Below are 27438 nucleotides of genomic sequence, written 5' to 3' on the forward strand. Positions count from 1 at the left end.
CCTGCCCCTCGGCTGCCCGGCCCCGGCGCGCCTGGAAGCCGGAAGCAGGCGAAGAAGAGCCAGTTCTGAGCTTCTCCGAGGAAGGGGAAGGCCAGGGCCCGTGCCCCGCAGAGCCCCAACCGCGGGCCGCCAGGGCCCTGCGACAGCGCGGGACCATGGGGACTCCGCGCCGCGGGCCACCCGTCCTCCCGGGGCCCCCGCTGGGGCGGCTACTAGTGCCCCTGCTCCTGAGCGGGCTGTCCCTGGCTCGCGCCTCCCCGCGACTCTTGGACTACCCGGCGCCAGTCTGCTCTCAGGCGGTGAGACCCCGACGCGCCCTGAGGATGCTGCGGGGGCGGGTGAAGTGCCCCAGGCGGGGAAATGCGCGGGGGTTCTCAGAGGGTCCGAGGGTCGGCCACGAAGAGCGGCCACGCTCCCGGGAACTCTTGGAGCGGTGGGAGCTGCGGGGAGGACGGGAGAGCAGAGGGAGTTTTCGGGGAAAAGACCCGACCCAGCGTCCTGGGCAGGAGGCGGGAGGGCCGCCGCCGGGGCCCCCACGGTTCGGGGAAGGAGAGGGAGGTGTAGGGCCCGGCCGGAGAGGCGGGCAGAGTGGGTTAGAAAGGGAGGTGGGGAGGGCCCTTCGGGGGAGCCAGGACTGGCCTGGGGCGGCCTCCTCGCTGTGCACCCTGCGAATCCCCGTGGTGCAGGGGCGGGCCACGGCCCGAGCCCCGGACACCCATCCGGACCTCGAGAGCTTCCCCTCAAAGGAGTCCGGCCAGCTCCGGCATTCGGATTAGGGGGCCGCTGTCCGGAAGTCTGGGGCCGCCTCGGATCTCGGCCCTACTCCCCGGGAGAGACCCCGCGGTCCTAGAGCTCTGCGCGCGAATCCGGACGGCCGGTGCGGGCTAAGGGCCCGGAACGGTGAGACCGGGACACTTGTGCGGAGGGCATACGGCTAACTCCGGGCGACACCTTTCCAGAGGGGCGAAGCCCTGAGGATTAGGCAAAGGATGAAGACACCATCTATCCAGCTCCCACCACCACTCGGGTCCAGTTTGTATCTGTCAAGTAGTACCCGGGCTGTGCCCCCAGGAAGTGACACACCCACCTGTTGGGAAGTGGCCTTTTGTGGAGGACCATCTTCAGGGCAAAAAAACAAACAGCAAATCACCGTGCCCAACTCCACAACTTCTCCCCCCAAAGCTGCCCTCTCTCCTCCACTTGCTCTCTGGTTTCCTCAGCCCACCCCCACCACCACTTTTTTTTTTTTTTTTTAAGATTTTATTTATTTATTTGACAGTGAGAGAGATCACAAGTAGACAGGCAGACAGAGAGAGGAGGTGAAGCAGGCTCCCCACTGAGCAGAGAGCCCAATGTGGGACTTGATCCCAGGACACTGAGATCATGACCTGAGCTGAAGGCAGAGGCTTAACCAACTGAGCCACCCAGGCGCCCCCACCACCACTTCTGACCCAGTATCTGAGTCAGAGGATGTGAAACAACCAAGGAGATACTTCTCCTTATCTAATTTTGTGGAGGATTTGCCAAAAGAGGGTGGAGATGAATGACTAGCAGGATTTTTTTTTTTTTTTAATATGAAAGATGTTGGGAAATGGTCTTGAGACTCCCACTTTTAGGCGAAACAGGACATATGCTCAGCAGATCCTTCCTACAGAAGTTGGTATAGAACTATTCTACCTAGAGAATTGGGTGTTCATTTTTTAATGGCCATTTGCCAGCTGCCTGCAAAATACAAGGTCCTACTGTTGCTCTGAACTGAAACTATCAAGAAACACCCCTGAGACCCTAATGTCCTGGAACTTAAATCATCTAGGAGGGGAAGAGGCTTGAAGATGCTAAGTATGGTACAGGGCAGCCTGTAGCAAGTGCTCTTTGTGCAACCAGAGAGTGGGCAGAATTCCAAGAAGAAAACTTATTTCAAGCTGGGATGTTCTTCATCGCAGATAAGGCACTTGGGCAGCCCTGCAGTGGGGGAAATTCAGAACCAGAGGTTGTGGAGCAGTCCAGGCAGCAGAAAGGGGTTGAGCCAAGGCCGTTGGATGAACAGGATAAAGTGGGTGGCTGCAGTGGAGGGTGTGTGTGGCAGGAAAGTGAAAGAAGCAGCTAGAAAGGCAGGTAGGGACTCCATGGTGCCATGGTGTGGGGGCTAGGCTGTTTGTTTGACTTTAATTGCTCAGTGGGAAGCACTTCTGAAAGTTAGGAGCAGGGGCAGGGCTGGAGAGAGATACTTATCAGCCAGAGTTGTCTTAGATCTCCCACGTTTTTCCCCCTCCCCCACCTTGCCTTTACATTCCCACCTGGCTCACAGCCCCCTTATCTTCATGGACTAGTCCCTTTTTTTTTTTTTTAAGATTTCATTCATTTATTTGAGAGAGTGAGAGAGATGAGAGGGGAGAAAGTCAGAGAGAGAAGCAGACTCCCTGCAGAGCTGGGAGTCCAATGCTGGACTCCAGGATCATGACCTGAGCCGAAGCCAGTGGCACAATCAACTGAGCCACCCAGGCGCCCCTGGACTAGTCCCTTTAAAAGAAAGAAACAAGCACCTTTCAGATTTCTCTGCCTCCTCAGAGCACTGCATTTGCATCCTGACTTCACCACCTAGAATCCCTGCAAGCTTGAGCAGCTCAAGTGGCCTGTGGCTGGGTGTCCTCCCTTCCACAAGAAAGGGCTGGGTGAGCCATCACAAAGTTTATCCGAACCACTTTCCAGAATATAAATGCCTGTCCAAAGCCCAGTTGCATTGAGTGCTCAGTGACTGTCTCCCAAGGCAGAGAGGAGCCTTCTGTACACCTATTCTGTTCCTGGCCTGGTGCCGCACACACAGGGTGTGGGGCTTGATAAGTATTTGTGGAATGAGAGTCAAAGGAATGAGTGAATGAATGGATGAATGAAAAGGAGTGATTACCTGAGACCAGGCATAGCACTGTTTCTGGCTTCCTGGATTTAATAGCTCAAAACCCAGATGACTCTTGGGTTCCCCACAGAAATCGATATTGGAGTGACCATAAGTAATTGCAATTTCCTGAGCAGTCTCGGGTTGGCCCTTCCCATGGCCCGGGCTTTCCCTCAGGTCCCCCAAAACAGCTAGCCCAGAGAAGCTCAAGGGAAGACAGTGACTTGGATTTGGTCGGTATGAGTGTTAACATACTGTTTTATAGGCAGGATATGTGTTATCTTACAAATTCTTTTTTCTTTCCTGAGCACTTTGTGGTTTTGACTTGTGGCAGAATGTTTGATTTAAGCCTTCCCTTCCGGTTGCCATGCCACTCTTATGGTGTAAAAGGCTGTGTTCTGGGGACACTCGTACTTGGTGGAGGCGTTCCAGCAGTCCTGGCTGCCAGCCCAGTTACCAGTTCCCAGGCCATCATGCCCCACTTTGCACCCTGACCGCACCAGGCAGGCCTTCCTTCTAGAGACTGTGACAGCACAGAACCGCTGGAAGGACCCAGCAGGGCTGGGCAGGGGAGACACCACACGGGGTTCAAAGATCTGGGCTCCGCTTTGTAGCTCTGAGTCAGTCACTCCACGGTAAGGAGCCAGTGTTCTCACGGATAAAAGCAGCTCACCTCACAGGGTTCTGGGGAGAGCAAATACCGTGGAGGTGAGTGAAGGCACCAAACTACATGTGTTGTAGCTTTGGAAGGCTCTAGGGCATTCCATGGACCCGTAGCTCCGGGCCAGGCACTGTACTGGGGCTTCACCTGTGCAGCTTCCCTTCACACTCACAACGGCCCACCAGGCCGCACCACTGCCCCCTCCTAGAGAGGCTGGGTGATTGGCCGAAGGTCGCCCCGCTAGGGAGTGCTGGGCTGAGAAGCCAAGCCGTCTGTGACTTCAGAGCCCACTTTTCTTGACCAGGCACTTGGTCTTGTTCTTTGAATGTACAGAGTGTGACACAGTGAAAAGAAATTCCTTCCTTTTAATCCTCACCACTGTGGAGAGAGACTATTGGCCTACCTGTTGCAAGTGTCCCTTTTTTTTTCTTTTTTTTTTTTTTCCTTTTTTTTCATGTAGATGTTATAGCTGTGATTTAGAGCATGGATTCTGGAGCAAAACTGCATGGGTTTGAGGGTCAGCTCTGTGGGACCCTGGGCCACTTAACAGACCTCTCTGTGTCTCAGTTTTTTCATCAGTAAAAATAGGATAATGGGGGTGGGATACGCCTGGATGGCTCCGTCAGTTGAGCCTCAGACTCTTGATTTTGGCTCAGGCCTTGATCTCATCATCCTGAGATCGGCCCCACTTAGGGCTCTGCACTTAGCACGGAGTCTGCTTGTCCCTCTCCCTCTGCCATACCCCTTATGTGCACCTGCATGCTCTCTCTCAAATAAATAAATAAAATCTTTAAAAAAATAAAATAAAATAAAACCCAAACCAACAGACCTCTGTTCCAGCCCTCACTGCTCCCTAAAACGTTCCCAAAGATGATCACCTTCCATTTATTTTAGGGTTTTTTTTTTCCTTCCTGGCATTTGCCTCCACATTTCTAAATGTACTTATATTGTTATTCTTGACTTGTCAGTGTTAGATGTTACCTATTGACTCATAGTAGCTAAAAATTTTAATTTCTTACATTTCTCCTTCCATGGCTTCTCCCAATGTCCCCATTGTAGTTATAACACAATTTTAGTGAAATCCATTATCTGTATTTGTAACAAGTAGGTAACCTTCACTGCTGAGGCCCATAGGTGTACTTAGATTACATTCCTTTTCTGGTGTAATTCCTTTTCCCTTTCCAAGATGATAAGTGCCTTAATTCTTCCGTAATCTTCCATGTAACTAGTCAGGTTTTTTTTCTGTCAGATTTGTCAGATGTTGTTTTCTCCAAACATCAGATAATTCCATTGATTCCATTCCCTCTCCCCCCAGAGAACTCCCTCCCGGAATCCCGGCTTCTCTAGGTCCAGCCTCAATAGATCCCTGGCGAGGCCTGTGGTGTAACTGTCATACTCGCTGTCCTGTCTTGGATCCTCTATGTGTCTTCCCAGGGCCTCCCTCCCTCATTCTCCTGGAACATATCCTCCTACAGTTTCCTAAGAAAAGGTATAAGGGTGTGAGGGAAGTATATACACATATATACCCTCACACTTTTTATTAATTTGGCTGGGCATTAAAATCACAGGTGAAAGATAATTTTTCCTCAGAATTTTGAAGGCCTTGTTCTGTTGCCTTCTAGCAAACAGTGCAGATGCTGAGGAGGCCGGGGCCTTGCTGACTCTCTGTGTGTGGTACCTACTTTTTCTCCCTCTGGGATTATTTAGATCTTTTTATGCCTGGTATTCCAGAAGTTTCATCATGTTGGACCTTGATCTGGGCCTTTTCTCCAGGCCATTCAGTGAAACTTTTTAATTTAGAAGTATGTATCCTTCAGTCTGGAGTGTTTCTTTGCTTTTTAATTTCTTCCCCTCTGTTTTCTGTATATTCTTCCTCTGGAAATCCAGTTAATCATACCTTGATTTCCTGAATTCATTCTCTAAATAGTCATTTATTTTCTCTCCTATTTCTGTTTGTGTTTATTCTACTTTCAGAGAAATTTCCTGAATTAAAGCCCAACCCTTTCTATGGGTTTTTTTATTTCCAAAGTTCATTTCCAAGGACCCTGCCTTGGAAAGGGAAGTATCCTGACAAGTATCCTGTCCTTGTCAGTGTCGCCTCTTATCTCTTTGAAACTATCATAATTTTGTTTGTTTTAATTTTATTCTGTTCCCAGCATTATTTTTTAAAATGTATATGTTTTGATCTATTTTTCATACAGGAAACCCTTCTTAAGTATCTCATACTCTTTGGCTGTCTGAGAAGATTTTTTTTTTAAGATTTTATTTGTTTATTTGACAGAGAGAGATCACAAGTAGGCAGAGAAGTAGACAGAGAGGCAGGCAGAGAGAGAGAGGGGGAAGCAGGCTGCCCGCTGAGCAGGGAACCCAATGCAGGGCTCGATCCCAGGACCCTGGGATCATGACCTGAGCCAAAGGCAGAGGCTTTAACCCACTGAACCACCCAGGTGCCCCTGAAAAGATTTTTTTATAAAGATTTTATTTGTTTATTTGACAGAGAAAGAGTGAGAGCACAGGCAGGGGGAGTGGCAGGCATAGGGAGAAGCAGGCTCCCCACTGAGCAAGGAGCCCCATGTGGGGCTTGATCATGGGATCATGACCCAAACCCAAGGTAGATGGTTAATGAACTGAGCCACCCAGTTGCCCCATCTGAGAGTATTTTAAGAACAAGGTCCTAATCATGATGAGCACTGAGTAATGTATGGAGTGTTGACTCATGATACCTGAAACTAATATATCACTATATGTTCACTATACTGAAATTAAAATGAAAAACTTAATGAAAAAATTTTTTTTTAAAGAATGAGGTCCTAGGTGTGCCTGGGTGGCCCATTTGTTAAGCATCTGCCTTTGGCTCAGCTCTTGATCCCAGGGTCCTGGGATCAAGCCCCGCATCAGGCTCCCTGTTCAGGGGGAAGTCTGCTTCTCCTTCTCCCACTCCCCCTGATTGTGTTCCCTCTCTTGCTGTGTCTGTCAAATAAATAAATAAATAAAATCTTTTTTAAAAAGAAGAAGAAGAAGAATGAGGTCCTTAAAAGCTGATTAAATACTCTGTGTAGGTAGGGGTTATTGACCGCTGGACTTCAGGGAGTCGGGCTAATAAAGAACATATCCTGTCCATCATCAGTGGACTCTCAAATGTTGGAATCAGGAGGTCTTTTCCAGGGCTTGCCTGCCAGTGTTCTGAGATCAGAGCAAGGAAAAAGGTAATGGTTCCCAACGTTCCCTGTGCAGAACTTCACTGAACCAGACCCCCTTCGGTTCCTTTGTTTATACTACCTTCCCAGACACATGATACCTTTAAAAGACCTGATGCTTTAAAAGGTTCTGTTGGCTTCTCTCTTGTCCTTTTTCCCTTCTGTACCACTCAGATCCAAGTTCCTCCACTTGACCTGAGCCATTTGTCTATGCCTCCTTCCACTTGGCCTTTAAAAATTTGTTCTCGGGATGCCTGGGTGGTTCAGTCGGTTAACTGGCTACCTTCAGCTCAGGTCATGATTGCAGGGTGCTGGGATTGGGCTCCTTGCTCAGTGGGGAACCTGCTTCTCCCTCTGCCCACCACACCCACTGCTTATGCTCTCTCTCAAATAGATAAATAAAATCTAAAAAATTTTTTTTTTAATTTGTCCACATCTTTTGTCCACTATGTTTTCTCTTTGTCCATGAAAATTCCTAAAAATGTTCTCTTTCCTAGAACTTTCCTGTGGTTTGGGGAGAGGCAGAAGATAACATATGTCTATGGTCAACATGCCATGACCTCTAATGGAATGTGTTATTCTGTATTTCACTGATACGCATAATTTTCTTTTCTGTTTAAATCTCTTTCCCCTCATCTTCCCTCTCTTCATCTGTTCTGCTTCCATCCCTTTACTCCCAGTAACCCATGTGTTAATGACCTGCTATATATCTGTCCACATATCTTTACATGTTCATACAATGATATTCATCATATGTATCATATATGGGAAGGGTTTTCTCATCACTTATTTCCACAGAAAATTGGATCATATGCTAAATAGTCCTTCACTTATGTTTCTTACTCATCAACACATCTTAAGCATCACTCCAGGTCAAAAGATAGCTACGTAACTCATTCTCTTTATCCTTTACGTGATATTTCCTGGTGGACAGCAGTGTCTTGTCCTCTGTGCCCTAGTCCTAGAAGTTTCTAGTGGGAGGAGAAATGAGCATGTGCGTGGAGGTTAATCTCCTTGCCGCCTTGGAAACAGAGTGACCCTAGAGTGAGCAGAAGCAGCTGGTAGATTCTGTTGAATGTGTGAGGAGTGCCTCGCAGAGTTTTGATGGCCCTGGGTGAGGGAGAATTCAGCGCCCAGAGCTGAACAGGACCCCAAGGGCTCATGAGCTGGTGTCCCAGAGGGTAGGGTCTGGGTGAAATGTCATGCTTAGAATCAGTCCCGGAGCATGTGCAAGGTTTTCATCCCTGTATCCGCTCTGTGAGTAAACCCTGGTGGCCATCTTCTCCCATCTTTACCCTGTCTCTCTACTCCCTTTTGAGAGAGACAGGCAGTTGCTGACCCCAACACCCGGTTTACATGCATACACCAAATCCCTCTCTTGTCCTGAAAATTGTATTCCTGATCTGCTTCAACATCTGTCTTTCTACTCCCAACTGATTGGTCCATTTTGCGCGTGTGGGTAATTCAAAATAGCCGAGCCTGGGTTCCTCCCTTGCTCTACTGCCAAACCTGAATATGTGTAGGTCACCCCTTATAATAAAAGCTTCCATTTACTGAGTGCTTACTAAATGCCAAGCTCTGAGGAAAGGCAGCCAGTAATTAAAGAGCAGCCATTATGTGCCAGACACTGGACAAATATTGTGTCATTGAGCAGGCAGTGACATGGTTCCCTGAACCCTGCAGCCAACAAAATTCTTCATCATGATTTTCTTATAGTAAGCGGCCTGTGTAACGGTTCGTGGTGCTATATTATTTTATTTAACTGTGTAATCAATAAACAAATACATTTCCGCTGTTTGAAACTTTTTGTAATGCAGATATTAGAAGCGGAAAGTGAAGGGCTCCCTCCCACACTCACACGGCCATCACCACCAGCCCACTCCCTGCCCCAGGATCTTAATGTGTGTCTCATTTAATTCTCAACAATGCTCTGGACGTGGTATTATGATCATTCTGATTTTACAGTTGAAGAAATCAAGGCCTGGCAACATTTTGTGTCTGGCCTAAAGTCACTTAGCTGGTAAGTGGTGGTAATGTGACTCAGCTCCAAGGATGTGTGTGCATATCTTCCGAAGTAGAGTCATCTGGCCAGACTGAAGTCAGTGATTGCATTTCCTACTGGTTGTAATTAGGGCTTCTAAATTTGGCTCTCCAGAGCTCCTCTGGGTTAGAGAGTTCACACATATTGCCAAAGTGGGAGGCAGCTATGAGGTCACATTTGTGCTTCGCTTTTCTGATCTATAAAACAGGGCTGAGGGTAACACTTAGTCCTAAATTCATGTGAGGATTTGAGAAATACTCTGTCTCGGTCACCCCGATCAGGGCCTGGCACCTAAGAGGGCTCGTAGGGAGGTGGTGAATTTTCCGCAGTTGACCCTGTTGCAGGAGCGGTGGTTTCGTTCCCTTCTCTCGCAGCACTGTGGTTCAGAAGGGAGGTGCGAGGCCCCAGGGTATTTAGAGGGTTTTCAGCGGGGTGCCCCGAGAGAACCCTCTCAGTGTCTTTTAAAAGGGGGAGGTTCCAGCATCTGGCTAGCTCAGTCGGTAGAGCATGAGACTCTTAAAAAGGGAAGGTTCCCAGCTGTTAACAGTTACTCAGAAAATGCCCTTTCCATTCTGTCATCCACTGGACCCACTTGCCATCCTGTTTCTCCCTGGGTGGGCAGGATGGGAGAAGCGTGAGGAGATGATGATTCCCTGCCCCACGAGTGGCTCCCAAAAGCAGGGGTGATGCTGTGGACATCTTAGTCTTAAGAATGAGCCTAGAGAAGCATGGGGAGCCTGACTGATGCATGACCATTCTTTCCCCACTGTAATTACCTCCTTCCTTTCTTCCACAGGGACTAAACTGCGCAGTCAAGAATAGTAAGTCATCTGTTTGGGTTCATCCTGCTAATATTAAGTGCTAACCTCATGCAGCTGTCTGACAGGAGCACTGCCCCTCCCCCTAGGCTCAGGGTGAGGGTGACAGCCTTTGGCAGGAGGGATCCCTGAGATTCCAGGCTGTGTGCACCTGCGCCTCCTATCGAGAATAGCCGTGATGCGAAAGTCAGGAAGTAAGACATGGGATTGTCACTTAGGTTTTGAACACATTGTCTGGGGTGCCACCCCGGTGTGTCTTCCATAGGACTTGATTTGCCAGATCTTGTCACTAGAATGTGAGAGACACCTGTGAGGTTGATCCTGTTTTATGTTTCAATTCAAGCAGGAGACACATACTTCAGGCATCTGTGCTAATTAGGGATGAGCCCTGGTATAAAACATGTATCACCTTTTATTACTACCCCCATCCTTCCCATGCCCCATTTCACTGCTTTATCGCAAAACCAAGTTTCATGCTTTGTCTCCTGTCCTAAAATGTCCTTTAGACTTCAGAGCTTTGCAGGGGCTCAGACAAGCTGGAGAAGAGAGAGGCGGGGTGGCAGAGCTGGCCAGGGTCCCAGGCCCTGTGTGTGCATGATCAAGCTCTCTGGAGCCACTCCTGGGGGATCTTGCTTGCATGCCTCCTTCTCCAGCAGCTTCTTCAGGTTCTCGCAGAGCGTGGCGTTCTCTGATTCCTGCACTTTCCGGCTCCAGGTACCTGCCTGGATGACAGCTGGATCCACCCTCGAAATCTGACTCCCTCATCCCCCAAAGATGTCCAGGTCCACCTGGACTTTGCCCACAACCAGCATGGAGACCTCCTACCTGTGGCTCGCATCAGATGGACCCTGCAGACAGATGGTGAGCGGGCGTTGGGGGAGGGGGACGGTGCTGGAGGGTCTACCCTCCTCCAGGGGAGCCTGTACGTCAGACCTGCTGCCTCTCCCACCAGATTCAGAATGGAGTCCCGGACCCGTGCTCAGACATGAGGGCCTAGATTTCATGCTGAAAGCCTCCATCATTTCATGCAGTCAATGAGTCCTTCTTTAGTGTTTTAGATATTAACCCATGATGCTGTCTTCTCAACCCACCATCCTTCCTTGGGCCTAAAATCCTTATCACCCCGGAAAAAAAAGTCAAGTGGTTCATTCTCTGACTGTGATACCAAATGGTAATACATTGGCCAGTGTGCTTTTTCCTTTAATTTAGAGGCAGGAATTTTTTTTCTTTTTTAAGTCCTCTCCACACCTAACATGGGGCTCAAACTTATAACCCTGAGATCCTACTAAGCCAGACAAGCATCCCTAGGGGCTAGCATGTTTTTAAAACAACACTTCCCCCACCAAAATCTCTTCAGGGATAGAGAGCTATAGACAGAATCAGGAAGATTGGGGTTAACAAGAGCCAGCCCCACATTTGTGACCGGGGCCCTGGGGAGCTCATCCTCCTTATAGCCCCTGGTGCCTACCCCAGCTTCTCCAAGGGTGGGGACAGCCAGGTTGGGAGATCCAGGCCACATTGCCAACACCCTAGCCACAAATCTGTACAGCCTTTACCTCTGGCCCAGCATCAAGTTTCAAGTGTCCTTGCCTGGCTGGGAAGTAACGCCTGCAAGGCTGTCAGCTCCCCCCAGCCCAGGAGTGAGCTGGAGGGAACAGGAAGTGGAGGGTTGGGTACAGCGAACAGATTTTCTTTAAGAGTGAGTTAGCATAACAGGCAGGGAAGTGCCACACCCAGCGGTTTGTCTCTGTTGACCGGCCTGTGTTTGTCTCTTCCCCAACCTGCAGCAAGCATTCTCTTCCTGGAGGGTGCTGAGCTATCTGTCCTGCAGCTGAACACCAATGAACGCTTGTGCATCAAGTTTGAGTTTCTGTCCAGACTGCAGCATCATCACCAGCGGGTAAGCAGCTGGCCCCAGAGTGGACTGTGTTCCTCTCATGATAGCGAGGGACAGAATGTGGTTTTTGAAACATCCCAGACACGCCCACCCCTGCTTTTGCTCCCAGAGTTCCCTAGTTGTTCAGCATAAAGTTGAGGAGAAGGCCTTGCACAGCCCCACTCCTGTTCTCTTCCTGTGTAACCGAGGTTTACGGGTTGGGGGGGGGCGGTGGGCTGCCTCCAGCAAAGAGCAGCTCTGCCCAGATCTGGGAACTGCTGTGGCTGGGGGCACAAGCGAGGGAGTTCTGCAGAACTCTCCATGTATTTTGCTGTTCGCTGCCCGATGGTAAAAGGTTGATTCATATTTGGCGGGTTTAAAGTATCAGTTCACAGAATGTGGTCCCAGGACAGGCAGTATCAGCACGCCCTGTGAACCAGTTAGAAATGCTCGGCCCCACCCCCGACTTCTAGAATCTGAAACACTGAGTCAGGGCCCAGCCTTTGGTGCTGAACCAGCCTTCCAGGTGATTCCGGGGCAAGCTCCTGTCTGAACACTGCCAGTCAAAATCTACCAAAGGGCCTTTTTGCGGATCTTCTGCAAACCCAAGCAGCCAAGAACAGTTCCCTTCCCCTTTTTTTAATGAGAACCCCCAAACTTGACTGCTGGCTGGTTGCTGAAGCCCAGGTGCCTAGATGGATTTAGAAGCAGGACCACACACCCTCCGTCCACACCCAGACTAATTAGGATGTGAGTTTAAATCGGTATGTGTTATCTGCACCGTCCAGAAAATATCCTCACACCTTCTCTTATCTCTGCAATGAAGGCACCTTCAGGCACAGGCTGAGTGGGGGTCTATAGCCCTCCCTCTGCACTTTTGTATTCCAGAATATTCTCAAGAAATCCAGGCTCTCCCATTTAAGGAGGAAGAGTCACTTAACAAATGGTTTTTAGCTGCTGCTTGTGTGCTAGCCCCGAGTCCTCTGGCTTAGCTCCCTCACCCCCCCATTCTGGAGTCTGTGGGCTGATGAGGGAGGAGGACTGTGTTAGCTTTCCCCAGATTTTCTGGCATATGACACTACTGTCTACTGATGAGCCCAAATCTAGGTTTTTTAAGTAGGCACCGAAGACCAGAGGAAGCAAAGAGCAGAGACGCGTCTCCCTCTGATTTTGGATCTTGCCGTGGTGGTTGTTCTCTTCCCATTTCACGGACCTTTCAGGGGGCAGGTGGAGGTGGAGTTCTCTGGGCACACACTGCTGGGGGAGAGGTGTGTGTCTGTGTGTGACCCGTCCAACCTTGCCTTCCTCCCTCTCTTCAGTGGCATTTTACCTTCAGCCACTTTGTGGTAGAACCTGGCCAGGAGTATGAGGTGACCGTTCACAACCTGCCCAAACCTATCCCTGATGGGGACCCAAACCACCAGTCCAGGAACTTCCCCGTGCCTGGTAAGAGCGCCCTTCCAAGCCATTCCTTTCATCACTTGGCTCTTCCTCTTGGAGAAGAAATCGGCAGGTGGCTCAGATAGCAGCCTTCCTGCTCAGCTGGGCCATGGCTGCCATTGTCAGCACAAGGTACCTACAGAATGAGCAGACACTGTGCTTGGGGAGCTCCTTGCCCAGGATGCATCAGGAAGACAAGCCACTCGGAAGAGCTTTGACCCCTGCTTCGAGCCTTGTCCCAGCTCTCATCACCTTGCTCTGCACTTTTGTCTTTTTCATTCCCCACCTGCCCTGCCTGGTTCTTCACTTTTTACCCACATTTATCTATCGCTGTCCCGTGTGTGACATCATCTCCTCTTCCCCCTCAGACCTGTTGTGCCTAGGAAGACCGCTGGGCTTACCTTCTAAAACGTCATTTGATGTCTGTGCACCTTCTAGGTCCCTTTCCTGCCAGCATCTCAGCCATAGCCTACATTGCTCATTGTTCAAAGCCAAGTACACATGGAGCCCCAGCCCCCCCGAGGACAGGGTCTGGGGCTTAGACCCATCCGTGCACGCTCTTGAGCCCACCATTGCCTTGTGTGTAGGCAGTGCAGGAAATGCCTTCTTAAATTCCTGGAGTGCCACACACACACAAACACACACACACACACACAGTCTGCTTACCCTGCTTTTATTTCTCTTCATGTTAACCATCGCTCCCTGACACATTGATATTTTCGTGATGTTACATTATGCTGTTTTTTATTTGGTCTCTTCTACTGGAACGTGCTCTCCAGAGGGCAGGGGCTCTCCCTTACTCAGCACTGTATCTCTAGTGCCTAAACCAGTGCCCGGCACAGGTCGGGTGTTCGTAAGTGCTTGTCAGAAGAGTGAATCTCCCAAGGCCCTCCCTTGTTCCTATAATAGACTGACCTAGTCCCTATCACAGCAGTTCATACCTGTCACATGTCTTCTTAAACCAAAGTGAAAATGATACAGTCAAGGCCATTATGGAAGGGAAGTCAGGAAGAGGTCTTTGGAGCTGTGGTCCTCAAGGCAGTCCGTAAGTCAGTGGCATCATTGAATCACCTGGGAGCCTGTCAGAAATGCAGATTTTCAGGGACACTCCCCAGACCAACTGCATCAGACACTACCCAGGGTGATGCACAGGAAAGTTCGAGAAACACTGCTGTGAAGGAACAAAGTACTTCTGCCCCTGTCAAGAGTCAGAGGCGACTTCAACAAAAGCTTGGGGCGGGCGGAGTGGGTGGGGGAGGAACTGGAGTGGGCGGAGACTCTCAGAGCAAGCTGAGGAATACAGCTGAGTCTGGAAGGTTCTCTGAGAGAGGAGGGAATGATACAACCAGGTCAGCCCCCAGTTCTGTGGAGCCCCTGGCACGTGGCAGCAGTTCACTCCTGGAGCTTGCTTTGACGGGGCTGTCTTTGAACAGACTCCCCAGAAGGAAAGAGGTGGTTATCCCTGGTGTCAGGAGTCTAGAAAAGCCAACTTTCTAAGGCTGAAGCTTAGTGGTTCCCCTTCTCTCCGGGTTGGCAGGCTGCGAGGACCCCAGGATGAGGATGACCACACCATGTGTGAGCTCAGGTAATGGCGGGCAGCGGCATTGCTAGGAGAGCTTCCCCAAGTGCATACGCGCGCGCGCACACACCCCCCTCACTCCCAACCCGTGTCTGCCCTGGGCAGGCAGCCTGTGGGACCCCAACATCACGGCAGAGACCCTAGAGGCCCAGCAGCTGCGGCTGAGCTTCACCCTGTGGAACGAGTCTACCCCTTACCAGATCCTGCTGACCAGCTTTCCACACACGGAGAACCAGAGCTGCTTCCATCATGGCCTCATGGTGTCCACGGTAAGGCGTCACCGTCCTGAGCGTGAATGCCACGGCGTCAAGCCTCCCAGTACTGTGGTTGATCCCAGGTCTGCACCACTTGGCTCTTATCTTTCCTTCTGACATGTGGTCAGGGTAGAGTCAGGTCTGTGGTGGCTCTTTCCTTGGGCTCCATTGTGTAGTTGATCTCTGCCCTGCTCGCCTCCCCCATCCTCTCAGTTCCTCCTTCCTCAGGCCCTCTGGTTCTCCTTGCCTTTTATTCCACCTGTTCTGAAAAGGACCTGAAGAGTTTTAAAACGTGGGTATCGAAACAAAAGGGAAATAAAGATGAGGAAACGAGATGAAGCGAGGGTGGAGTTTCTATGGAAAATGTGTGTCAGGCAGTCGGCTGTGAGCACAGGCTTGTCCTCATGATCCCCAGCAGCCCAAGCAAAGAGAGAAACACTGGTCACTAGATGTGTTCCTGTGTCAATGAGCCGGTTGCCATAGGGAAATGGAGTTTCTCCCGGAACGGAAACCTGGAGAGCCGTTCTCCGCACGGCATTCCTCCAGGACCCACTGGACAGCGATGGCCACGTTCTCAGCAGCTGCGTTAGCGCTGCGGCAAGCTCGTGCCAGTCCAGCCTGATGCCCCCTCTCCTCTCCCTGCAGCCCACACTCGAGGAGTTCCACCAGCGGGCCAACGTCACGCTCACCCTGTCAGACCGGACTTGGTGCTGCCGCCACCGAGTGCAGGTGGGTGTGTGTGGTGCGGACAGGTGTGGGAGCACATGCACAGGAGGGCACTCTACCTAGAGGGGCTGAGTAGGGAAGGAAGGCAGCTCAAGGACTCCTGCTCTCTCTAGGGACCTGGCTCCCCGACCCCGTGGGGATCACTGCCTAGAGAGGCATCCTGTCTGCCTTCCCTAGCCCCATACTCCCCGCCTCCCCGGGCAAGGCTTCTTGGCACCCAGTAGCCAATGGACGATCTGCCTCTCAGGCCCGTGGGGATCCTGGAGTGGCCGGCCAGTTCTGCTCCCCGCAGCAGCCTCTGTTGGCAAGGAAGCCTTCGTGGAAGGCCTGAGCCCCCCACCCAGCATCTCAGCGGCCCGCTCTTCCCCACTTTCTCTGCTCCCCCAGATCCAGCCCTTCTTCAGTAGCTGTCTCAACGACTGTCTCAGACACTCCGTAACCCTTCCCTGCCCAGAAATTCCAGATGCTCCAGGTAGGAGGTGTATGGCTGCTCTGGGGCATTTTGGGGGATTGAAAGTGAAGGAAGGTCAGCACCTTGAGCTGAGCCCTGACCTGGTGCTAAGGGTGGGGGTGGACTTTAATTTTACTTGGAGTTATTCAGGCTTGCAATGCAGAGCTGTAGAGACACTGCTGGGTTGGCCTCCTGACTGCCTCTCATTAGCTGTGCAGCCATGGGCAAGACACTTAACTTTTCTGATCCTCAACTTCTGTGACTGAAGAACTGGGGATCGTTCGTGTCCGAGAGTTCTGGTATGGACCACAAAGTGCTTTACCACAACTCCTCGGGCCATGAAGTAGAGCGTGCCTCCTGTAGTACGTAGATGAGGAAGCAGAGGCACAGAGATGTTCAGTAACTTGTCCAAGAGCACTCAGCAGGGAAGTGGCAGAGCTGCGCATCCCCTCTTCTGGCACCGTGGCCCACCCCCACTCAGAAGCCTAGCCCCGAATGGGGGCAGAGAGCCACAGCCATTCCATCGGCTGGAATGAGGATCTGGCCCCCAGGTGGGAGTTGGGGCACCTCTTAGCAGGCCAGCAGCTCACATGTGTCCTGTAGACATTGTCATTAAGCAGAACAGGTCTCTGGAACACCCAGGGTAGGGCCGAGGTCACCAGAGGCCCCTGGTGGACATCAGCGGTGGATTCTGTGATTACTGCTAATAATGAATACTGTTTTCCCTTTGTTCCCATTGCAGTCCCGATTGCAGGTAAGGCCAGCTGTCCTTCCCATCCACTGCAGGAAGTCCCTGAGGCCCTTCGTCAGGGGCCACATGACAAGTCCCTCACTGAGTCTCATCTGGAACTACGCAGAGAAGGAGGCCAGCCCGGGGGTGGAGGTCGTCAGCATGTCATGGCACAGGCCGGAAAGGACTGCCCAGCGGCTGGGCAGCGGGGCTGGGAGAGCTCAGGGCCAGCGGGGCAGACCTTCTCTGCCGTGTCACTCATGTCGTTCTGCTTCCCACAGACTACATACCCCTGTGGGTGTACGGGTTCATCACAGGCATCTCCATCCTGCTGGTGGGTTCCGTCATCCTGCTGATCATCTGCATGACCTGGAGGCTGCCCGGTAAGTATCGTCACAGCATTTGCCCCTCTGTTCCCCTCTGTCTCCCTAGGCCCTCCTCTCCCACTCCAGTCTCTGAGAGGCCATACTGGGGGGGCACCCTGTAGTCCCAGCCCTTCCATCTCAACTGAAGTACCGACATTGTGTCTCTTGGGCCACAGCAAGCTTAACTGTCAGGAGCTTAGCCTGCAGAAGGCTGACATGAGCTCGGATCCCAGCCCCACCACTTACGCCCCAGGCCGATTACTTCAGTCCCTGAGCCTTGGGTTCCTCTTTTATAAAATAGAAATTAAAAAGATACCCACATCATAAAACGAATGGAAGGATTACATGAAATAATGTATATGACTTCTTAGACTAGAGCCTGGCACTATTTGCTCGACAGATGTTAGCCATAATTTCGTTTATTGTTACCAAAATTAATATTTTTAAAACGAACTGGATTGGAAGAGTAAGGGTAGAGTTTCCCTGCCTCAGACATGATCAGCCAGGCAGGTGGGAGAACCTGAACGAGCCCATCCTGCACCCCCCAGATGCGTACATCTGTCAGGGAGAACAGCAAGAGATAGCATAATGTGACAGAGAAGGCTCTGGATGGGCCAAGAACACATGGATGTGGCCCCCAGCTCTGCCTCCCTACAGCTTACTGAATAAACCCTAGATCTAGTTTTGCCTTCTGGAAAATGGGATAATAACCCCTCCTTCTCAAGGTTGGGGTGTGGATTGGATGGCCCAGCGTGGAAGGTCCTGGCCAGTGGGTGCTGGGAGATAGCAACTCCCTCTCCCTGGATCCCTGTCTGGCCAAGTTCTGAGCAGAAAGCACCTGGGGCCTTCTGGTGAAGGGCTGGGCCTTCCCCTGCCCCTCCATGGCCCCGCACCCTTCCTTCACTGGCCTGAGAGCCGTTCCCACACTTACAAGAACTTACAAGGTTCATCAAGGTTAAGTATCAGTCATTATTAATTGTTGTGTGATGGGCTCTGGAAGACCCACCGCGAGGGCCCTTCTCCACAGGACCATTAGCAGGGTCAAATAAGTTAACATCTCTGTGAGTGCTTTAAAGATTGATTGATTGATTGATTTGGGGGATGGTGGGAGAAAGAGAAGGCATCTCAAGCAGACTCTCCACTGACCCCCGAGCCCCCATGGGACCCCATCTCATGAGCTGAGCCGAAACCAAGAGTTGGACGCTTACCTGACTGAGCCAGCCCCTCCCCATCCCCCAACCCCACCCACACCTCCGCCCCCTGGCATGAGTGCTTCCTAAACTGTAAAGCCCCCCATAGATGCCAGGGAGGCTTTTTCTTCATTTCTGTAGTTGCACTCTGACCTTCTGTTGAAGAGTCCCCTATACCATGGGATGAAGGAAAGGACACTTGTTTGACTGCCTTTGGTAGTTCTGGGAAGAGGCCCAAGAGGTGGGAATTGAAATTCAGGTTCGAAAAGTCTTCCTTGGCCACCCGTGGGTTCTGGGCATCCTGCCACATCACCAAGGAACTGACTCCCGCACCACGGTTCCTTCTTTGCGTCTCTGGGGGAACCGTTGCTTCAGAATGTCGTTTCCTTTCCTCACTTCAGAAATACCCGGAGGAAGTGTTGTAAACGGGCCTGGTGGGGGCTGCTTCTGGAGATGTGTCGTAAGCCTCTTACAAGGACAATTCTGGGAGAGAGGCTTTCCCTGCACTGGGGTGTTTCCTCAGGGCTGGCCAGACTGTGGGGAGGAGAGGAACCATTGCTAGAACGAGGGACCATGCGGGGGATCCCCTAGTCACCATGCCGGGGGTCCTGGCTAGGTCAGTGCTACAGAATATTCCTGACCCCAGCTGACTATGTACAATGTGCCAGACATTTCACAGATACAATCTCTTTTCATCTCCACCACACAGACGCCCTTTACAGAGGAAGAAACTGAGTTCCAGAGCCCTCAGTAACTTTCCCACATCTCCCAGCTGTTGATGGCAAACCTGGGAGTCACACCTGAGCAGCTCCTCACAGCACGGGGTCCTGCAAAGGCCCCAAAGCACCTACCAACTGTTGTTTCTGAACGCCCTCGCTAGTTGTCTGCCCTGGGTCAGGGCTGGACCAGCGCTCCATCAGACGGCCCCCGGGAACTGATCCCTGTTGCTCCTCCAAAAGAGCCGCTCCAGCGTATTTTTTTTTCTTTCAGGGTCTCATCGTGAAAAATATGGTAATGACAGCAAATGCACAGGTCAGTGTTTCCTGGTGTGGGTGGGTTGGGTTTGGTGAGTGTTGTTGTCAAAGGCATGCTCGAGGGTTCTCTTGAGACACAGGGGTGGGTTGCCTTCTGCAGTTTAACTCCTGACTTCCTTCAGAAGTCTTCAGCATGGAGGACCCACCTTCTAGGACCCCCACACAAAGGGGACCACAAATGGCCAGGCTGGGATACATTTTTGAAATCACTTGGGCAAGGGAAGGAAGAGTAGGGTACCATCTTTGATGAAGAGAGTTATAGGTCCTGCCTGTAACAGATTATAGAATATATAGAATACTATAACAGTGTTCTGTAGGCAGATCTTTGTGCCTTTTCTTCTTTTTAATTACAATAATTAAAGTGTAGGCTCAAGGCCAGATGGGAATCTTGAGAAAGAAATTCACTCTCCCAGAAGGCACCGCACTGATTCTTTCCAGGCAGCCAGAACGGGCCTTATTGCAAGGCGTTGGCTGCATCACTGAGAATGGGGAGCCCGTGTCTGCTGGTCCAGTTGCCCCCAGGCTGACCAGTGGGGACCGCTGCCCTGGGCCTGCGGCTTGAGGGTCGGTGCAGGTGCACAACCAAACCCAGGGGCCTGGCTTTCCTTGTTTCCCTCAGATGTCCTGCCAGAGACCAGCCTGACCCCACCACCCCTGAAGCCCAGGAAGGTCTGGATTATCTACTCCGCTGACCATCCCCTCTATGTGGATGTGGTCCTGAAGTTCGCCCAGTTCCTGCTCACTGTCTGTGGCACAGAAGTGGCCCTTGACCTGCTAGAGGAGCAGGTCATCTCAGAGGTGGGGGTCATGACCTGGGTGGGCCGCCAGAAGCAGGAGATGGTAGAGACCAACTCCAAGATCATCATCCTGTGCTCCCGAGGCACCCGGGCCAAGTGGCAGGCCATCCTCGGCTGGGAGGAGCCGGCCGTGCAACTCCGGTGTGACCGCTGGAAGCCAGCGGGGGACCTCTTCACCGCGGCCATGAACATGATCCTACCAGACTTCAAGAAGCCAGCCTGCTTCGGCACCTACATCATCTGCTACTTCCGTGACATCAGCAGTGAGAGTGACATCCCCGACCTCTTCAACATCACTTCCAGGTACCCACTCATGGACAGATTTGAGGAAGTGTACTTCCGGATCCAGGACCTGGAGATGTTTGAACCTGGCCGGATGCACCGTGTCGGGGAGCTCACAGGGGAGAACTATCTGCAGAACCCGAGCGGCTGGCAGCTCAAGGAGGCAGTGGAGCGGTTCCGGCAGTGGCAGGTCCAGTGCCCAGACTGGTTTGAGCATGAGAACCTTTGCTCAGCGGATGACCAGGACCTCCCGTCGCTGGACGAAGAGGTGTTCAAGGAGCCCCTACTGCCGCCAGGAAGAGGGATCATCAAGCAGAAACCCCTGATACAGGAACCCGCCTCCGAGGGTGCCCTGGTGGGAGAGCTGCTCATCAGTGAGGAAGGAAGAGGACTGTCGAGGCTGGACCCTCAACTCCTGCCCCAAGGAGAACTGGCAACCCAGGCTCTCCACACCGCGGTGCTCCCAGTGGAGGAGATCCCTCCGGCTCAGGCCGTGGAACCCGTTCCTCTGGCCACCGAGAGTAACACAGCAGGCCGGTTGGCTGTCGGGGAGGCAGACGAGGCCTGCCCACTGTTGGAGGGCTACGGCCCACAGCGGAACAGCGTCCTCTGCCTCCCCGTAGACTCAGAGGCCCCGCCTCTCTGCAATACCCCGATGGCATCGCCCAGCTGCCTCCCGGAAGACATCAGGGAGCAGCTCGAAGGCTTGATGTTCTCCCTCTTCCAGCAGAGTCTGAACTGCCAGGCCCTGGAGGGCTGGGACAGAGCCCCGGTGGCTCTCAGAGACCTCTGCACACCCTCCGAGGAGGAGCAACGGCAGTCGGTGCAGTCTGACCAGGGTTATATCTCCAGGAGCTCCCCACAGCCCCCGGAAGGACTCATGGAGATGGAGGAAGAGGAGGAAGAGCAGGACCTGGGGACATTGGCCAAGCAGCTCTCTCCCGAGGACCTAGAGAACCTGAGAAGCCTCCAGAGAAGGCTCTTCTTCCAAGAGCTTCAGAAGAGCTCTGGCTGGGACAGTGTGGAGCCGGAGGAGCCCTAGGGCCTCCCCCCGCGCAGGGTGTTGAGAGAAGGGAGTGTGTGTGTCCACGAGGGTTCATGCGAGTGTCTGTATATATGTATAGATTCCTGTATGAAGTGTTTGCCTTTAGATGTGGCCCTCTCGAGCCCTAGGTCTGCCCCTGAATTTTCTTCCTCTGACCTTCTGGTCATGTTCTGTCCCAGCAAGAATCCACAGCCCATCCCTGCTCTGAGCCAGCGATACAGTGTCATTGAGCCACCGTCGTGCCATTTTCAGTCATGCAACATTTATTTTGCACCTCTTGTTGCCAAGCGTGTGAGATGTAAAGGTAAATCTTACAAGGTAGTGGCCCTGGTCACTAAGGGGTGAGAGTGACAGATTAGCAAACAGGATGGTCCTGTGTGTTGGAAAGGCTTGGTAGAGGTCTGCCTACAGCTATAAAAGCACACAGAAGGAGCAGCTGGGCCCAGAGACTATGGCTGGAGTGGGCAGCGCCTGGGGTGGGGCTGGAACCAGGGGGGCTAGAGTGGGAGGACAGGACAGCCGGAGCCCAGGCTGGAGAGGGGCTTGTGGGCCAGGCTAGGGGGGTTGGGACATCAGCCCAGTGGCCTGGCATTCCTTTGATAGGGTTACCTGCTGCCCTGCAGAGGAAGGACCTGAGGACCAAAAATACCCGAAAGCCCCTGGGCAGCAGCACCCCCCAAGCTCGAGAGGTCCCAGAGCTGGGCACCCAAGCCTGGGTATGAGATATGGAGGCTCCGGCAGGGTGGGCGCAGGGGAGCAGGCCTCTCTGAGGGGGAGGGAAATGGGCCTCTCTGTACTTAAAAGTCTGAGGCTCAAAGGCAGTATTCGAGGAGAGATGCTAAAGTTTAGTGAGTAAAGAAGCTGTTCTTCAGGTGCCTTCTTGGGAGGAGCTGAGGGCTTCTGTCTGTCTGGGTCCCAGCCCGGGAGGCCGTGTGCCCCTGCACTCGGGTGAGCTCCTCGCCTGTACCCTCGCCCTCAGCTGGAGCTCCAAGCAAGCTTCAGGGACGGAGTGATGGGAAACCATCCCAGGGTGTGTGTGTGTGTGTGTGACACAGACATGTGCACACAAGGGAGATAATCAATAAAAGAAGGAATAAATGTGTCTACTCTGGTGAGAACCCCACTTTGTTCCGTGGAGTCACATGTTACCATAGGACAATTTCCCAGCTGTCCGGTCCTTAAAGTTGTGCGATTTCCCGGCACAACCTGGGGGATGGCAGGTCAGAGGCCCAGACTGCGTACAGCCTGTACACAGCCCAACGGCCACGAAGGACCAGGGGAAGCAGGGCTGCACACAGGGTGTCTGTGTCCCCCAAAATACCTCAGTGTGACAGTAGCAGAGGGACAGGTGATTAGGTCGGGAGAAGGGAGCCCCAGAGAGCTCCATACACCCATGAGGGCGCAGTGAGATAGTGTCCTGTGACCCGGGCAGCAAGCTCCCACCACATATCCAGGATCCAGTCCGCCAGCTCCTTGGTCTGGGACTCGCCAGCCCCCAGAACCATGAGCTACTTGTGTACTTGCAATCTGCCCCATGTTCAGTGTTCTGTTCTGAGCCCTTCCAGACTGAGCAAGATTGGGAGCCACATTCTCCCAGCTGCTGGCCTCTCAGGCTCTGTCTTCCCTCCAGTAAGCTGCCCGTGGGCCTCGCTGGGGCCACATGCCTACCAAGCTTTTGATGGTGTCGCCCCAGCTTCCACAAAGTGCTTACTCCATGTCCAGAGTATGGAACAGTATGGTGGACTGGACACGCCACCGGTGTGCCCCAACCAGTGTGGCCTTGGTGCCCAGAAGCATACTTGTCATTTGCATTGCATTCCCCACAAGCCTTGACGTCCAGCTCTGCTGGCCTTGGAGGCCACGTGTCCTCCGTTAGCACTGTTCACTGCGTCCCTCTCTAGGGCGGCTGCTTGTTTTCCTAACAACTTTATAGAGATACGGTGCACATCCATGTCATCCACTCAGCAACCATCGGCATCATCAATTTCAGAACATTTTTCTTATCCCCAGAAAGAAATCCAGCACCCCTTCATCCTCACCACCCACCCTCCTCAACTCCCCATCCCTCTATGGATTTGCCTGTTGTGGACATAACCAGTACAAATGGAATCGTGAAGTTCCCCAGGGCTTCTGGACCCTTCCTTGAACGTCATGCCCTGGTTCCTCCCACGTTCCCTCCCTTTCCCTGGAGCCCCCAGGCTCACACTGGCCTTTGCTCACCACACATTCCGGAAGTTCTGTCAGCCTGTGGTGTCTGCTGTCAGCCCAATGCCAAGACCATGAAGAGTGTGTGTAAATAAAGCCTTGCCTTGCTTTTCGTATTCTTCTGAAATATGGCTAATAAAATCCTGCTTCACCCAGAAACACCATTCTAAGAACACATGTCCCACAAGCTGGGGTTTTCCTACCACTCAAGAGTACCTGGATGGCTCAGTGGGTTAAGCCACTGCCTTCGGCTCAGGTCATGATCTCAGGGTCCTGGGATCAAGCTCTGCATCTGGGGGGCGGGGGGAGTCCTCTGTTCACTGGGGAGCCTGCTTCCTCCTCTCTCTCTGCCTGCCTCTCTGCCTGCTTGTGGTCTCTGTCAAATAAATAAATAAAATCTTAAGGAAAAAAAAGACCCTCTCCTAAGTAGAGTAGAGCAGAAGTAGCCCAAGGAGGTGGAAGGATCCACTTACATGTTTGGGTCAACATGTAACCCAAACCTACAGTGGAGCGACCACCTGGGCCTGGCGTCCAGCTTCTGGTTCCTGGGTGGGTTTGTGTGACCACCTGCCTGCCATCTTTGATCCTAGTTGAGGTGGTGGAGGGTCGGGCACTGATTAGATGGTGATGTAGACATGCTTTCCAACTTTGCTTCTACCCTGGTTTCTCTTTTCTGCTTAGGAAGGACCTCAGAGGGGTTCAGCAGTTTGAGCTGGAATTTCTGAATGCCAACGTGTGATGGATTTTACTTTGCTTTTGCTTGTCTTTAAAGATTAAATAAGGCATAAAGGAGAGGAAGATGTACTTACAATGCAATGGGAAGTTTTAATCCTTTAGGCTCTGTGGTTGATGTCCTCCCTTCCCAAATAAATAAGGGCAGTGCCAGGCCCGCTTCTGCTCCAGCGCTTCCAGAAAAGACCCGCCAGTTCAGGGCCAGGAGACACCAGCTGCTCCAGGCTATGCAAGAAAGTAAGAGCCCAAGTATGCCTGAGTTTGGAATAAAAGCAGAGCTGGTATTCCAGCCCTGCCTTGGGTTTCTCCAGTCTCCTTGGGTGGTTGGAGAGAGAGGTTCTTAATTTTTTTTTTAAGATTTTATTTATTTTTGAAGATTTTATTTATTCAGGATGCCTGGATGGCTCAGTTGGTTAAGCGTCTGCCTTAGGCTCAGGTCATGATCCCAGGGTCCTGGGATCAAACAAACCCCGCATCAGGCTCCCAGATCAGTGGGAGGCCTGCTTCTCCCTCTCCCACTCCTCCTGCTTCCCTCTCTCGCGTCTCTCTGTCAAATAAATAAATAAATTTTTATTTTTTAATAAAAATAAAATTTTATTTTTTATTTTTTAAAAAATATTCATTTGAGAGAGAGAGAGAGCATGAATAAGCAGGGGGAGCAGCAGGCAGAGGGAGAAGCAAGCTTTCTCCTGAGCAAGGAGCCCGATGCAGGGCTTGATCCCAGGTCCCTGAGATGAAGGCAGATGCTTAACCAAATGAGCCATCCAGGCATCCAGAGGGAGGTTCTTTAAAAAGAGTCTGGCAGCAGTTAACCCAAGGCTGGGGCCCTGGCTCTGCTGCTTGCCAGCCTTGAGATTGATCCGGTGGTCTTCCTGAGCTCTCAGGTTGCAGGAGGCTCAGCGAGGGCTCTGCCCTCATAGAGGTCTCTGAGGAGTGGACAGAACCTCCATGTGAGGCGCTGGGGTGGGGTCCCACACATGGGAGCACTCAGCACACGGTCGCCCTCATTCCATCCAGGTGTTGCCACCCATACCTGCTGCTGCCCTTGTGAGGCCTCAGGGGCTCCCTGAGGTCTCATCGCCTCTCAGCCAGGAGCACGGACCAGCTTCCTTAGCTTGAGGAACATGGGGCAGTTTAGCCTTCCTCCCATTGTTAGGACTTTCTTGTTCTGGTGTTCACTTTTTCAGATTACAAAAGCAATATATGATCCAATATTCTATATTATGGGAGAATATGAAATAAAGTGACTGCCCCCAGCCCCTGGGTACAGGCTGTGAAGTTGGGGTGCTCACTCACAGCCTCCCACATCACTGCTAAATGGCTTCACTGTCCATCTTCTTGCTTTCTGTCCGTCCCCTGTCCTTCATGCCCTGCCAGCTCTCCCAGATCTTGGTGCTGGGTGCACATTCGTATCCTGTCCGCTAGAGTTGGTTGAGGCAGGTGAAGTGCCCTGGAGACTCAGCCTTGTCCGTCAGAGGAACATGGAGTCCCCCCTTTCATGATTTCAAGGATACCGGGAGGTCTTGTCCAACATACCTCCCCAGACCCCAGTCCCTGGATTCCCTTCCTAGGAGGAGTAGTTCCCTAGGCTATTAGTTCCGTGGATCCTTCCTTTCTGATCAGAGAGAAAGAAGGTACAACAGTGACCTGAGAGGAGAGAGAGCAGAAAGATGTTACGCCCGATTGGTGTCCCCTGACTTTCACTCAGTGCCACTTCCTTGGGACTCACACAGAATAGGAAAACCAGCCCTGCTTTTTAGCTAGACCATTCAGCTTTAATAAGGAGAAGTTGAACTCTGTCAACAGCTAAATCTGAACGCTGCCTGGGGTGGTGCAAATTTTGGAGACAGGCCTGGGTTCAAATCTGAATCCCTTTCCTGACTTCAGCATGGAATTCAGCAAGCTACTCTATCTTTCTGGACCTCAGGAAGATGGAACTCAAGCTCCCTTGCCCATGGCTGTGAGGATGAAATGAGCAGCTCTGCATTGGGGGACTCCGCAGGCAAGCACAGAATGTGTCGCCAGAGCCTCCCAAGGGCTAGAACCCGGGGACAGATTCAAACCCTCGGCAAGGCCCACATGGGGCCTCCGCACTGCCCACGCGAATACACCCCCATCCACGTGCCATTTCTTCGTCTTCCACATGGTGCTTTCATGCACGGTTCTACTGAGCACGGAGGGACAACTAGCTTGCTTACCTGTGAGAAACATGTCAACATAACATGCGTAGTCAAATTCATTATCTTATTTAAAGGAAGATGTGGTCTTATGTTTTTCTGTCATTGTTTCACATGTGAATTTTATCCTCGGTTATGATTATCAATGTCTTGAGGAAAAGGACCATCCTTCCATACACCCCCTCATTTAATTATTCACACAGCCTTGTGAGGTAATAGTGCTCCTGGGTGATAAGTGATGAAGACACCCCAGGAGTGGAGGTCAGTGCCCACAGCCTCAGTGGGTAGGAGGCAGAGCAAGCCCAGGACTGGGGTTCCCGTGCTCTCAGTTTGCCTCTTTTCCCTTCTGGGTCCAACCGCTGTGTGGCCCTTGGAATGGCCACGAGCATCACAGGGCAACAGCACAGAGTGGTTCAATAATGCTGGCTGTTTCTGTGCTAAAAGAAAAAAAAAATCTTTTTTTTTGGTGAAGACTCAATATTCTGTCAGACTTCACAGTCCCCTTTGTGTTGTGGTGGTGGTGGTGTTGTTTAAAGAAAGATCTTGCTTGTCTCATTCATACATAATTCATGTCTCTGGCTGGGGCAAGAGTCAGAGAGGAGGGCAAAGAATTTGAATATAAGTCTCTCAAACTCTTTTCTTTGGGAACTTAACTGTTAGAAAGAAATGGGAGTGAAAGCCCCAAGTGTCTGGGGAAATGTCTCTCAGGTCAAGAGCCCACGTGAGTTAGCTCTGCCTATAGGAAGTCTGCCTAGACACCCCCCAGGTCAAGGCCAGAGCTACCCCACCTCCCTGACTAGTGCCAACCACCTAGAAGGAAATGGCCAAGTGTACCCACAATGTTAACACAAGCCTATAAAATGATGACAAATGTCACAGTGACATTTAAGAATTTAGTAAGGAAACCAGGACAGAAAAGATCTTAAAACAAACCACACAGGAAGC

At 51.8% G+C, this 27438-nt stretch overlaps 1 protein-coding gene across 3 annotated transcripts; it reads left to right on the forward strand.

Moving 5' to 3' along the window:
• On the forward strand, nucleotides 1-22481 carry IL17RA (interleukin 17 receptor A). 3 transcript variants are annotated; one of them, XM_004773751.3, is made up of 13 exons: nucleotides 2-299; nucleotides 9589-9613; nucleotides 10325-10471; nucleotides 11398-11510; nucleotides 12806-12932; nucleotides 14464-14511; nucleotides 14611-14774; nucleotides 15405-15488; nucleotides 15873-15957; nucleotides 16679-16690; nucleotides 16948-17049; nucleotides 19212-19253; nucleotides 19875-22481. In XM_004773751.3, exons 1-13 carry the CDS (start codon nucleotides 156-158, stop codon nucleotides 21374-21376), a joined length of 2595 nt encoding a protein of 864 aa, XP_004773808.1. In that variant the 5' UTR covers nucleotides 2-155; the 3' UTR covers nucleotides 21377-22481. The 3 variants fall into 3 exon arrangements, with proteins under 3 accessions (XP_044927779.1, XP_004773808.1, XP_044927780.1); XM_045071844.1 differs by lacking the exon at nucleotides 16679-16690 and having other exon boundaries at nucleotides 1-299; XM_045071845.1 differs by lacking the exons at nucleotides 2-299; nucleotides 9589-9613 and adding an exon at nucleotides 9637-9804.
• Nucleotides 22482-27438: the final 4957 nt, after the last annotated feature.

Source organism: Mustela putorius, unplaced genomic scaffold, assembly GCF_011764305.1.
Source record: "Mustela putorius furo isolate JIRA1106 unplaced genomic scaffold, ASM1176430v1.1 tig00003988_pilon_pilon_pilon, whole genome shotgun sequence".
Classification (NCBI taxonomy): domain Eukaryota; kingdom Metazoa; phylum Chordata; class Mammalia; order Carnivora; family Mustelidae; genus Mustela; species Mustela putorius.